This window comes from Protopterus annectens, chromosome 2.part1, assembly GCF_019279795.1.
Source record: "Protopterus annectens isolate FY-2018-M chromosome 2.part1, PAN1.0, whole genome shotgun sequence".
Taxonomy (NCBI): domain Eukaryota; kingdom Metazoa; phylum Chordata; order Ceratodontiformes; family Protopteridae; genus Protopterus; species Protopterus annectens.
In genome coordinates this window covers 271852551-271864967 of record NC_056729.1, presented here as the reverse complement: position 1 = coordinate 271864967, position 12417 = coordinate 271852551, and the positions used below count along the sequence as shown (strand labels likewise).

The 12417-nt window shown below is 43.9% G+C and overlaps 1 protein-coding gene across 1 annotated transcript in view; it reads left to right on the top strand.

Moving 5' to 3' along the window:
* The window catches only part of CENPE (centromere protein E), a 3008010-nt gene that overhangs the window by 773605 nt on the left and 2221988 nt on the right, over nt 1–12417 (top strand). Inside the window, exon 14 of the mRNA XM_044063442.1 lies at nt 4782–4926. Within this exon, the coding sequence (XP_043919377.1) occupies nt 4782–4926 (145 nt within the window). The remainder of the gene's footprint in view (nt 1–4781; nt 4927–12417) is intronic.

Genomic DNA, 12417 nt, shown 5'->3' with positions numbered 1-12417 from the left:
TCTTCCTCCACCCCTAGTTTAGCTATGGTATTCTACCCATTTGTTATGACTGCAGATGCATCCATGAAGGACATAGTACAGTTTTGTACCTACCATAAATGTAGATGTCCGAACTGGATAGCATCTGCAGTCAGGATTACCCACCCTCCTTCCCCTCTGTGGTACTCCTAGGGTATTTACACTCCTAATAGCTAGCTGGGGGGGGGGGGGTCTCTTATGGTGTATTTGTTTGTATATATGTACATACATGCTTATTTTTTGTATTTGCCTTCTACCTTGTCTGCATACATTGGCATTTATCCAAATTTAGCTTTCCAAGAGGGCAACTGTCATCTGGGGCAAGAAACACTGAAGAAAATGGCGTCGGCTGATGCCTTTATACCCGAAGACCAGCAGAGATGACGTCGGGTGAAGTGCGACATCAGCCGAAGCCGGACCCAGACTTTGGAATCCGGCCGACCGAAGGGCTGCCTGACGACAGGACAACCCATTTGTTATGACTGCAGATGCTATCCAGTTCGGACATCTACATTTATGGTAGGTACAAAACTGTACTTTCCCCCTCCTCAGGTCTCATCTGAAGTTACCCCCCCCGGTTCCGGATCCCCTTCTGGATCTGATATCTCACCCTTCTAATCTTCTGATCCCAAACCTTCAGACGGTTCATCTGACTGCATGGCTTGTCCACTTCCTGTAATCCTAAACCGGTCCAGGTTTGGCTCTCCAGTCAGAGACATCATTCTGGCCTCTCAGAAGGCCTCCACCAGAAAGGTCTGTCATAGCAAATGGAAAAGATTTTCTATCTGGGCCGGTCAGCGGAATCTGAATCCCTTTTTGGCTCCCATTCCAGACATCTTATTATTTTTGTCTTCTCTCTCTCAGGATGGCGCCAGTTTCTCTACTGTTAAGTTGCAGCTAGCGGCCATCTCTAATTTTCATGTTTGCGAGCAACCTACTTTTACTTCTCACCTTTGCAAGGCCTTTTTGAAAGGTGTTTTCCTGCTGTGGCCCCCTGTCAAAGATCCCGCTCCTCCTTGGGACCTTTCCTTTATACTGCAATCGCTGTTACTCGGAGTCCTTTTGAACCTGCTGCTACTTGCGACATTGTTTTTGTCTTGGAACACTACCTTTTTGATGGTTATAACATCAGCAAGACAAGTTTGAGTTGCAGACCCTCTCCATCAAGCCTCCTTACATGATTTTTCAGAGATTGAGTGGCTCTCAGGGCTAATCCCTCATTCATGCCCAAGGTAGCCACTGAAGCAAATTTGAATCAAACCATTCAGTTGCCAGTCCCCCCCCCCCCCCAACCATTCCATTAAAGGGGAGTATATGCTGCACGTACTTCATGTACATAGACAATTACGATTCTATTTAGACAGGACAAAGAGCTTTGGCAAATCTGACCAACTCTTTGTTGCCTTCTCCCTCTGTTAAGACTGGGTCGGGTGGTGTCTAAGATTACAATATCTGATTGGATATCCCAATGTATTTCTAAGGCTTATTCTTCTAAGGGATTGTCTTTACCAGGATCTGTCAGAACTCATACCACTAGATGAGTGACTGTCAGCTGCCTAATTAGCTCAATATTCTGTAGATGAGATTTGTGCTGCATCCACCTGGCCTTCTACTCACACGTTCATTAGTCATTACAAACTCAACCTACTTTCCAGGAACAGGGCTTCCTTTGGCTCCACAGTTCTTTGGCACGTCCTTCCATTTGGCCACCGAGGATTGTATGGTAGCTGGGGACTCGGACTCAGAAGTGAGGAATAGTGTATGACATCAGATAGTTATATACTTACCATAGTTTAGTGTGTGTGTTGTCCTACGTCACTATTCATCATTATACATCCCTCCCTCCTTCCCCCATCCTGTTGGATCTAGAGGAAGTGGAGATGTCCTAGCTAGTGGTCCAGGTCTATTCTGGAGCAAACTTATTCTGAGGAGTTAGAGGGCAGCAAGGGATTATGGGAGTGGGAGGAGCTCAAGCCCAACATCTGTCTGAGAAGTTGGCGACTCTGATCCGGTGTCTGATCCTACGACCCAGAAGTGATGAATAGTGACATAGGATAACACAGATGAAAGTTATGGTAAGTAGATAACTTTGTGCTCTTACTGCAAGTGGACATTTGCACACTCACCTGATCACACTGAAGTTGGCAGGGGTGATGACCTAGTACTTGTACAGTTCAGACATTTGTTTTCAGATTAGACATTACTTGAAAGGCCAGAATACCTATCATGCAGAAATTTTACATCAAATGCATTTCCCGTGTGTTAATGCGTCAGTAAGGGTAACAAGACTTAAGAGTTTCGAGCCAGGCTGCTCATGATCCTTAGTTCTCTCTCAGAACTTTTCAACAAAAGTCTGTCTTACATATCCATTAAAATACGTGCATTAGTCATATCGGCTTGCTTACCTCTGGACCTAATCTGTCTGCCCCCCACCCCCCCACCCCCAATCCACAGTTTTTTTTCCCATTAAAAAAAAAAAAAAAAAAAAAAAAAGGAATTCTGTACGTCTGACCCTTAGAAAAGAATTGGCCTCCCCCTAAGGACCTCATTTTCATGCTGGTCAAGATTGCCCACACTCATTTTGAACCTGATGCTTCAACTAACATTAAAATGATCACCTTGAAAACAGCTCTCTTAGTAGCACTGAGTTCTGCTAGATGTATTTCAAAATTTCAAGCCTAATCTGGAAGGAGCTCTTTTGAGCTTCCACGAGGACAGAGTGACTTTCTACTTTAGGCATAAAGGCAGGGCTAATGCAATGTCTGAGCTTTCGTTAAACAATAACAAACATTGTTTTTGTTCCATGTCCACAAAATGAGGATGAAAGAATACTGGATTCTTTAGATGTGCATAGAGAACTCTGATTTTACTTAAACAAATCAGAACCTGACAGAAAATCTGGCTAACTGTTTTTGTAGCCTTTGCAAAAGGTAAGGCAACCTTTGTACAAATGGACCATATCTAACTGAATTGCAAATTGTATCTCTTGCTACAGCCATCGTGGAAAACCAGTACCTTACACAATCAGGACTCTCCTGCTAAGGAAACTGCTACTATTACTGCTGCCATCCTTGAGGAAGTTCCCACCTGTAATATGTACGAGGCAGTTATTTGGACCTCTGTCCACATGTTTTTTCAAGCATTGTAACCTAGGAGTTGCATCCTGGCTAGGGCTGGCTTTGCATCAGCTATCCTCCCAGGATTGATTTCTCATGGTCCAGCTTCTGGCCAGTCTCAACTGCTTAGCTGTGGAAATAGTTATTACTGCAGCAGTGAACTTCAAATAACATGGTTGTGTTATGTACTTTGCATAAATGTAGATGTTTGAGTAGCTTCATTGTTGCAGTACCAAGTCCAGCCCACCTACCCCCTTTTTTCCCAAGGGTTGAGGTGGGTAGCCTTCTCCACACTGTCCTTCTCTCACCCCTTCTCTCTGCTTTTTGTGTTGCAGTCTCGTGGCATGCCTGGACAGGTCATGCTTTTGGCTACCCTGGAGATTGTCTCCAGAAAGGAAAGAAAGACCTAAAGCTAGTGTTGGCTGATGACCCTTCATAATGCTGACATCCTGATGTCAAATGGGAGGGAGTCCACAAACTTACTATGGAGGAAGGCAAAAGTCTCTGGTATTCGGTTTGGCCTTGGGTTTCTGCAAGGTAGGAAAGCCCAAGAGTTATAAATGCAACTGAAAAGTTACTTTGGCATCTACATTTACGGTAAGTAATTGATGCAACTGTACTTATTTTGTTGGTTCCTCACCATCTTGGAGAAGAGAGCCACCACACCTTAACAGGTTTGATTCAGTTACCAGGGTTGTCAGGCATATTTTTCATTTATTTATTTTTTGGACTACTCATGCCTGTTGACTATCATTGTAACTGTGTCCATTTATTCCCTAATCATGTGTGACAACCTTATGCAGTAGATCCCTCAACTAAGGTAGCCAGTTGGTTATTTTATGTGCTCTAGTTTCCTTTCTGCTTGTTTAAGGAGTGGAGATGTAATGGGTACAGAATAGGGCAGTCATTCACCTCTGCCAGTGTTACAACCCTTCAAGTAATCTTTCTATTGTTTGGGCAGCTTGCACAGGGTTGCTGGTCTTCTCCGGGTGGCTATGTCTTTGGGAGGTGCGCACTTCAACACATGCCTTAGCCTCTTCCCTTAGAGATATGTGCATACTTTGTCTCTTTACTTTCTCACTTGCTGGTTTCTCCAGCACCTTGGCTAAGTCAGCTTTTCTCATCTGGTGTAGTCAGGGCTGTGTCCCCCTACTCCATGAAGCCATCTCTGTCATGCAGATTTTTGTGTGACTTCCTTTATCGTACAAGAAAGAACTGAAGATGGTGCAGGATGCCCTTCCTCTTCTACTGAGTTAAGTATTATTGATAACAAGGTGAGACTATTGCCACTCTTGGTTATGGTCAAAATTCACAAGCAAGTTATAATTCAGACATCCACTTGTAGCTAATTTCCAAGCCTTATGGATGATATTGTAACAGCTATTCTTTTATTTAAATATCTAATGTTCTAGTGTGAGTATGATCACACAACCATATATTTGGAGGATATAGAGAAACTACAGAATGAAGTGTAGTAAAGAAACTGTGGAAAAGCAGTAGTGGTCATGTTTTCTTCTGTGTTGACATTTCATAACTGGATTCAAAATAGGAAAAAGCTTTTTGTGTTGAGAGAAAGCAAAATCTGATTTTAAGTTGGCCTTTATTCTTAGCCTCTTGACTTTAATTGGCTTTTGTGGCTCTTTTCAGCTTAGAAGAAAAAGAAGGGAAACTTGGGCTCCAGGTAAACTGAAGCACAGCTTACAGCCTTCCAGCTTTGAAACCTGCATGAAGCTGCAGCCAGAAAAGAAACTGCGTATTAATGACTTATCTACAGTCCCAGAGATGGATGATAGTAAGTATGCATTCTGTAATAAGTGTTTTTTACACTATATTCCCCTGTTCTCCAAGGAGGATTTGCTTAATAGACAGCAGGAGAGAAGGACTGGTAGTAGCCTCGGCTCTGTACTTAAAATTTACTTTTGAAAGATGTTTTTTAAGGCATGTTAGCATTCCATTTAAGTTGTTTGACTGTTCTTAATGCTAATATTTAGTGAGATACTGCGTGCACAGAAATCATTAATATTTTACTAGCTAACTTCTGTTACTGATGTGATCTTTGTATACTTAAGGGTACCTGTTTTTAGCTTCCCCTAAAGCAAACAAGTTACTTTCAGGCATGACTTGTTGGCAAGGCCATCTTTCTGTTTTTGGTTTCATACATACCTGCTTAAAACTAACATTCAAGGACCATGCTGTCTGTGCAACTGTGATATATTGCTCCTTCCGTGTGACTACTGTTATTGACCTAATCATGTGGTCTGTTTTACCCTAGGATACCTGCCTCCACTGTAGTATAAGGCTGAAAAAGAGAGCTATTGTATTGTTTTACTTTTATGATATTTATATTCCTAGAAGACTGCTGCTTTTTACCTTTTAAGTCATATGTACATATGCTCACTGATTGGGTCTCATCCATCACTATACTGCAAAACAATGTTGCTGCATTTCTCACCCCTCCTCCACTGTTTACTTTTAGGCTGTTGTGGAACAAATTGTTTTAATTAATATCATATGTTTTAGTAATATTTCTTATTGCAAAAATAACCCATATTTAGAGTTTTAATAAGCTGGAAAAAATGTTACTGATTTTTGAGGAGGAGAAATGCAAACGTTTTGCTAAATCTGTACTGATTGTGCATTTTCGTAATCATGTTTAAAATCTAAAAGTAACATGTTGCACTGTACTCTTGTTAGTAAATATGTAATGTTGAAAATGTTTTTTTTTTTTCAAATTGTGTTAAATATTTGTATTTTGTAGTGCACTACAGTTGGATTTAAAGGTGAAGCTAAATCTGCTATGCACACATGTACAGTGGCTGAAGTTTGTTGCTGTACTTTAAAAGGCCATTACTTTGCGACTTCCTCCAGAAGTGTGTGACTGTTTAAAGAAGAAAGCATTTTAAACTGAAGCCGTAGGAAATCCTGCCTGGGACTGAAGTATAGCAAGAGAGAGGGGGAGAGACTGTTAGGAGTTGCTTGATTTTATAGCATATACATAGGAAAAACAGCTACTTTTAAGAACTTTTCAAATGCTGTTCTATCTTGAAAGCTATTGATAGGGTTGAGTATGTATTTATCTAAAATTAAGGTCTATAATCTAGACGTTCAGAACGTTCTTTTTAAATTTCTTGTACAAGATTATTCTTGTTTGCATAATTATTTGGTCCAATACTTTATTTAATTTAGTTAATACGTAGTTACTAGGCATGCAGTCCAGGAAGCCATTATGGAGTCTAGCTCCATTTCCCAAGTGGTACAAAACAATGTCTGGTTAAATGACTTGCTCAAGGTTTCCTGGTAGGCAAATGAAGGTGGAATGATTCAAACTCTGTTGTTCATGTTTCACTGTTGCAGTCCTTACAAAATGGGTTATCTGGCTCCCAGTAGCCCACAGTCGGCCAGAATAACAAAGTCTTCGGTATATGACGTCAGCTGCCTTCGGTTTAGGCCTGACGTCAGGTACAAAGGAAGGCAGCTGACACCATTTCCTCAGTCTTTCTTGCCGCCGAGCCCAAAGCAGAAGCTTTTTGCACAAGAGCCGATCAGCAGAGTACCTTCTTTTTGTATTCGGACTGCTTAGTTGAAGACATCCTCAGATAAGTACCCTGTTGGGGACCCTCTTTTCTTGCTTTAATGAATGTCAGAGAAAGTTAATAACGGTCTTGCCTGTGGAAAACAGATTCCATACCGTGATTTTCACTCCTGCTGTATTACTTGTTTGGGCTTTGAGCATGACGTCCCTAATTGTGTTCTTTGTGCTTCTTTAACCCACCTGCCATACGCTGTAGGGCTAGGATCTTGTTCAAGTATGTATGGATCAAGCAATCCCTAATAAAATCAAGACCCTTTCCACCAAAGGCATGCGCCCGGTCTGGTGGACCCCATCCATAAACAAACTCTACAACAAGAGGAGAAAGCTACTACATGACAGAGCAAAATCCCTAAAAGGGAAGGCATCTCTGATCACTACTTGCAAAAAACTACGATCACTCATAAAATCATCCAAGGCCAACTTTGAGAGAAAAATCGCTAATGACACAAAAGACTATCATAAGGCCTTCTTTAGCTATGTTAGAAACCTGGGTGGAAACTCCCAGATATGCTCAGAATTAGTCCAAAATTATACAAAAATCACTGAACCCACAGACATTGCCAACATACTGGCAGACAGGTTCAGTGCAAATTTCTCCTTCCTCCCCCAAAAGGAGAAATATCTATCCCACCAGAGTCTAGCCTCCCAAACATCTCAGATGCCCAGGTGAGAGCTGCTCTCTAAAGCAAAAACACAGCATCAATGGGACCGACGGTGTCCCCGGCTGTGTGCTACACTTAACTCAATGAGGAACTAAACCCACACATAAGGCTGCTGTTTAATCTTAGCCTTACTACAGGATACACCCAAAGAATGGCGCACGGCAACTGTGGTCCCACTCCAAAAAGGCGGTGCTTCTACGGACCCTGGAAATTACCGCCCCATAAGCTTGACGAGCCTTGTCTGCAAAGCTATGGAGAGGATCATAATGGAACTCATAAATAAAGACATTGGGGACCTACAGACACTGGATCCTACCCAATTTGGCTTTGTCAAGGGCAGATCCTGCCTCTTGAACTTGGTCGACTTTTTCGAAACAGTCACTAAGGCCATTGATGAGGGTAAGGCAGTTCACACAGCCTACCTTGACCTAGCAAAAGCGTTCGACACAATACCCCACTCGGGCATCATAGAAAAGCTCACCAGCTTAGATGTAAACCCATATGTCACAAGATGGGTTGCAAGCTGGCTCAAGGACAGAACCCACAAGGTTAGAGTTGCTGGTGCCATGTCAGACTCTAAGCCGGTCATGAGCGGTGTCCCACAGGGCTCAGTCCTGGGCCCCCTCTTGTTTGGCATTTATTTTTCTGAAGTGCAGGCAAACATAGGGGGATTGTGGCTGACAAAATTTGCAGATGACTGCAAACTGAGCACCATAATTGACACTCCATCAGACACAGACATCCTCCAGAGAGGTCTCATAGAAATGGATAACTGGTGCCAGAGCCATGGCCTTAAGCTAAATGCCAAAAAATGTGTAGTCATACCCTTTGGGAAAAACAAGGTAACCCCTAATTACCACATAGGTGGTAATCCATTAAACACGGAAGACGTTATCAGGGACCTGGGGACCCAAGTTGACAGTAACCTCTCTTTTGACACTCACATTGCCAAAGTGGTTAGGAAGAACCTTCTACATTGCCCACCTGATCATGAAGGGATTCACATCCAGATCAGGAGAGGTCATTGTACCCCTGTACTCCTCACTTATCAGACCAGTGATTGAGTACAACGCCCCATTCGGAATGTACCTTACCCGACACCTGCAGCAGTTGGAAAGACCCCAAAAGTTCCTCACCAAAAGGATAAAGGGGCTCAAACATATGTCATACGCTGCCCGACTGAAGAAACTCCAGCTCTATTCAGTCGCATACTGTCTGCTCAGAGGTGATCTGTGCCTGACATACAAGGACATGTCCAACCCGGAATTAATGGACATGCTCCACCTCAAAAAATCCAAATCCACCAGAGCCACGAGAGCAAGAGACTTAAACCTCAACACGGATATAAATAGGACGTGCTGGAGGGACAGATTCATCACCCAGAGACTCCCTACACTATGGAACAGAATCCCAGTCCATGTGAGGCAGAGCCCCTCACTGACTCTGTTCAAGAGAAATGTTGACAAGTGGATGGGAGATCGTAGGTTTACCCCGGGAATCATCTCTGTGTCACTGCTGGACAGAGGCACAGCAAGCTAATGGGTATAGTATTCTCATCCTAAGGGGTGGTGAAAGCCACACACACTCTGGCTAGGCTTATAAATGCCCTAGGGCAGATAGCCTAGTATGAACCTATAAACCTATAAGTATTTTGGAGTTTGGCCTAAGTTCGTTGGTATGGCATCTTCTGGTCTCCCGACTTCAGATGTTCCTAAGAAGTGCAAGGATAAGGACCGCGACAGGCTTATGGTCAAATTAGCCAACGACGTCCCTTTTAAATTGGTTGTCGGCCCAGTGGCAGTCAGTGAGGCACTTCCTTTCCCCCTGCAGTCCGTGGATGTTCAGCAGCTGGCATCTGCGGAGACCTTTTCTACGTCCTCCATTCCGCAGGCTTCCACTTCGTCTTTGGACCCTCCGCCAGTTGCTGCCTCTGATGGATCCAGAACCACTAAGAAGGCCCCGGCTTCTGAGGCCTCTATTCTCTGCCCGGAGACCAGATCCAGGCCGACCTTGGTTCAGACTACTGCGGTGGCTAGGCCTTCCTAGTCCCTCCAGCTCTGTAGCAGGCTTTCCAGACGAAAATCTACTCCAAAGCAGGTGCTGGCCTCCGCTCAAATGCCTCGGTCCCCAGATGATAAAAATGGCTAGTGATCTCTTGACCCTTATCAGGAGCTCTCTGCCACCTTCTTCTAAAAGTGCTAGGGAATTGCCCCCAGAAGTTTTGTCTGCCTCAGATTCTGATATTTCCAGCAACTCTGCTGATGAAGAGGGGAAACTCAACTTTTTTCTGGGTGTGAGGATTCTGATGCAGAAGACTTCATCCCTTCTGCCTCCCCTCCTTTTCTTTTGGAGATGCTTTGAATACTGTTAGGGAGGATTTCAAATGGGGAAAGTCAGGACTACCCTCTGTCTAAGAAACGGATTAGGGAATTCTTAGATTTGCCACAGCTTAAGCCTTTGACTAGCCCTCCAGTTTTGGAAGTTATTGATGTTTTCATGGAGAATTCTTTGACTCCTAATTCTGTTCCTGCTTTTATAGAGTTCCTGATTCTCATCAGTTCCTTTTCAAAAATCCTACTTCTGATCCAGAGATTATTTCTCAGGGCTGTAAGGGTATTTAAACCATGGTTGTTAAAAATCCTGTTCCTTCTGACAGGGATTCTAGGGCTTTGGATAGGTGGGGTAAAAAGGTTTATACTTCTTCCACCCTGGCTATTAGGTCTGTTAATTGTCTTTTTCATATGCTGAAGTATCAGCAGCATACTTTGGACGCTACTAAGGCTAAAATTGCTGGTGTTCCTTCCCTGATGGAGAGTAAGGACATGCAAGATTTATTGAATTCTGCCACTCTTGTCACTAAACATTCCCTACATTGTGGTTTCGACACTTTGGAGGTTTCTTGCAGGGCAGCAGCCCCTGGTTCTGTCATTAGAAGACATACTTGGTTTAGGTAACAGCCCCTTTCTGAACCTGTCAAATCTAAATTACTGGATGTGCCTTTGCACAAGGACAACCTTTTTGGTAGTAAAGCAGAAGAGGTGTTGAAAAAGTTGGAGGATAAGGCCAAATCTATGCAAACTGTTAAGGACTTTCTGCAAGTTCAGCCTCCTCGTTTTAGTAGACATTACCCTTCTAAAAATTGGACTTTTCCTTACCCTAGTAAACAGGGTCGCATTAGGCCTAGGGGTTACAGGTCTTTTAAGGGGACAGACTTCCACCCCTTAAAAGGCTAAGCATTGGCAGGCTTCCTCTTCAGAATCGGGGAGTTCTAAGCCAGCTTCCAAAGCAAGCATTCCCAATGACTCCTGCCTTCCCCTGCCTTCTTCTGCAGGCCCAGGGTTTCCTTTGGGGGGAAGGTTAGCCATTTTTGCGGATGTCAGGTTCACCATCACAGACAAATGGGTGCTCAGAATAGTATCCTAAGGCTACAAGTTCTCCTTTCACACCTTCCCAGTCCACCAATGATACCCAGATATCACCCCAAATCAAAGGGCAGAAGCAGAAAAACAAGTTTCTTCTTTGCTAAGCTTGGGAGCAATAGAGCCAGTTCCTGAACTTCAGATAGGCCAGCGTTTCTACTCAAGACTTTTCCTAGTTCCCAAAAAAAGGGGCACCCGGCACCCTGTTCTGGATTTGTCCATTCTAAACACTTTTTTTGGTGATCAACATATTCAGAATGCTCACTCTTCAGCAGTTGCTGCCAATGCTGGCAAAGGATTCCTGGCTGGTGACTTTGGATCTCAAAGAAGCTTATCTGCACAGCCCAATAAGGGAAAGCTGTAGGCAATTTCTTTGCTTCAGGGTGGGGAACAAGCACTTCCAATTCTCTGCACTGCCCTTTGGCTTATCTACTGCTCCGAGTTTTTACAGAAAGCCTGGCTCCAGTCATTGCTTTTTGCAGGCAAAGAAGCATTCAAATTTACCCTTACTTGGACAATTGTCTTATTCAGGCAAACTCTCCAGAGCAACTTCTAAAGGATTTGGATTTTAAAGATGATCTCACCTCTTTGGGTTACACCATCAAGGAAAATAAGTCAAAATTGGTACCCATGAGGGAGATTGTATTCCTGGGAGCGAGCCTGAACACAACCGCACAGATGGTATTCCTCCCTCAAGAGAAACAAATGGATCTTATGAATTACTTCAAAAATTTAGCAAGCATGACCCAGCTCTCTCCAAGGCAATTCCTGCAAGCCCTGGGATTCATGGCTTCATGTATTCTGATGATTCCATATGCCAGACTGCATATGAGGAAAATACAATGGTACCTCAAAAACCTTTGGTGTCAACACACTCTGGATCTAGACTTGATACTTCCTCTGATTCCCTGCCATCAGACGGAGTTCCTTTGGTGGGCGATAGCCTGTGCACAAAACAAAAGTCTGCCTTTCTGTCCACCTCCTGCCAGCCAGACTCTCACCACAGATGCCTCGGACTACGTTTGTGGAGCACATCTAGAGGGCAGATGTATTCAGGGGACTTGGAACTCTCAACAGGTTCATTTGCACATAAATCCGAAGGAATTGATGGCAGTCCAGCAGGCCTTGATGGCTTTGAGACATCTTCTCTCCCCTGGTACTCTTCTGCTCAGGACAGACAACACCACAATCATGGTACATCAACAAGTAGGGAGGGATTCACTCGTACCCCTGTGCTCAGTTTCTTCCAGGAAGGCTCAACACCATGGCAGTCAGGTTGAGCAGGCAAGCCCTGGAGCCTCACGAGTGACAACTAAACAAGACCATCTTCTATCACATCATTCAGCATTGGAGCACTCCCCAGGTGAGTCTCATCTCATCTCCAACCAACCACCTTCTTCCAACCTTTTGCTCCAGGGATCATCATAAAGCTTGGAAAGTGGGTGCTCTGTCCTTCCCCTGGATACAGCTCTTGATCTATGCATTCCCTCCTCTGCCTCTTCTTCCCAGAGTGCTGTTAAGGATAAGGGACGAAAAACCAAGGGCCATCATCATAGCTCCAGACTGGCCCAGACAACATTGGTATCCACTACTTCCCAGTCTCAGCCTTG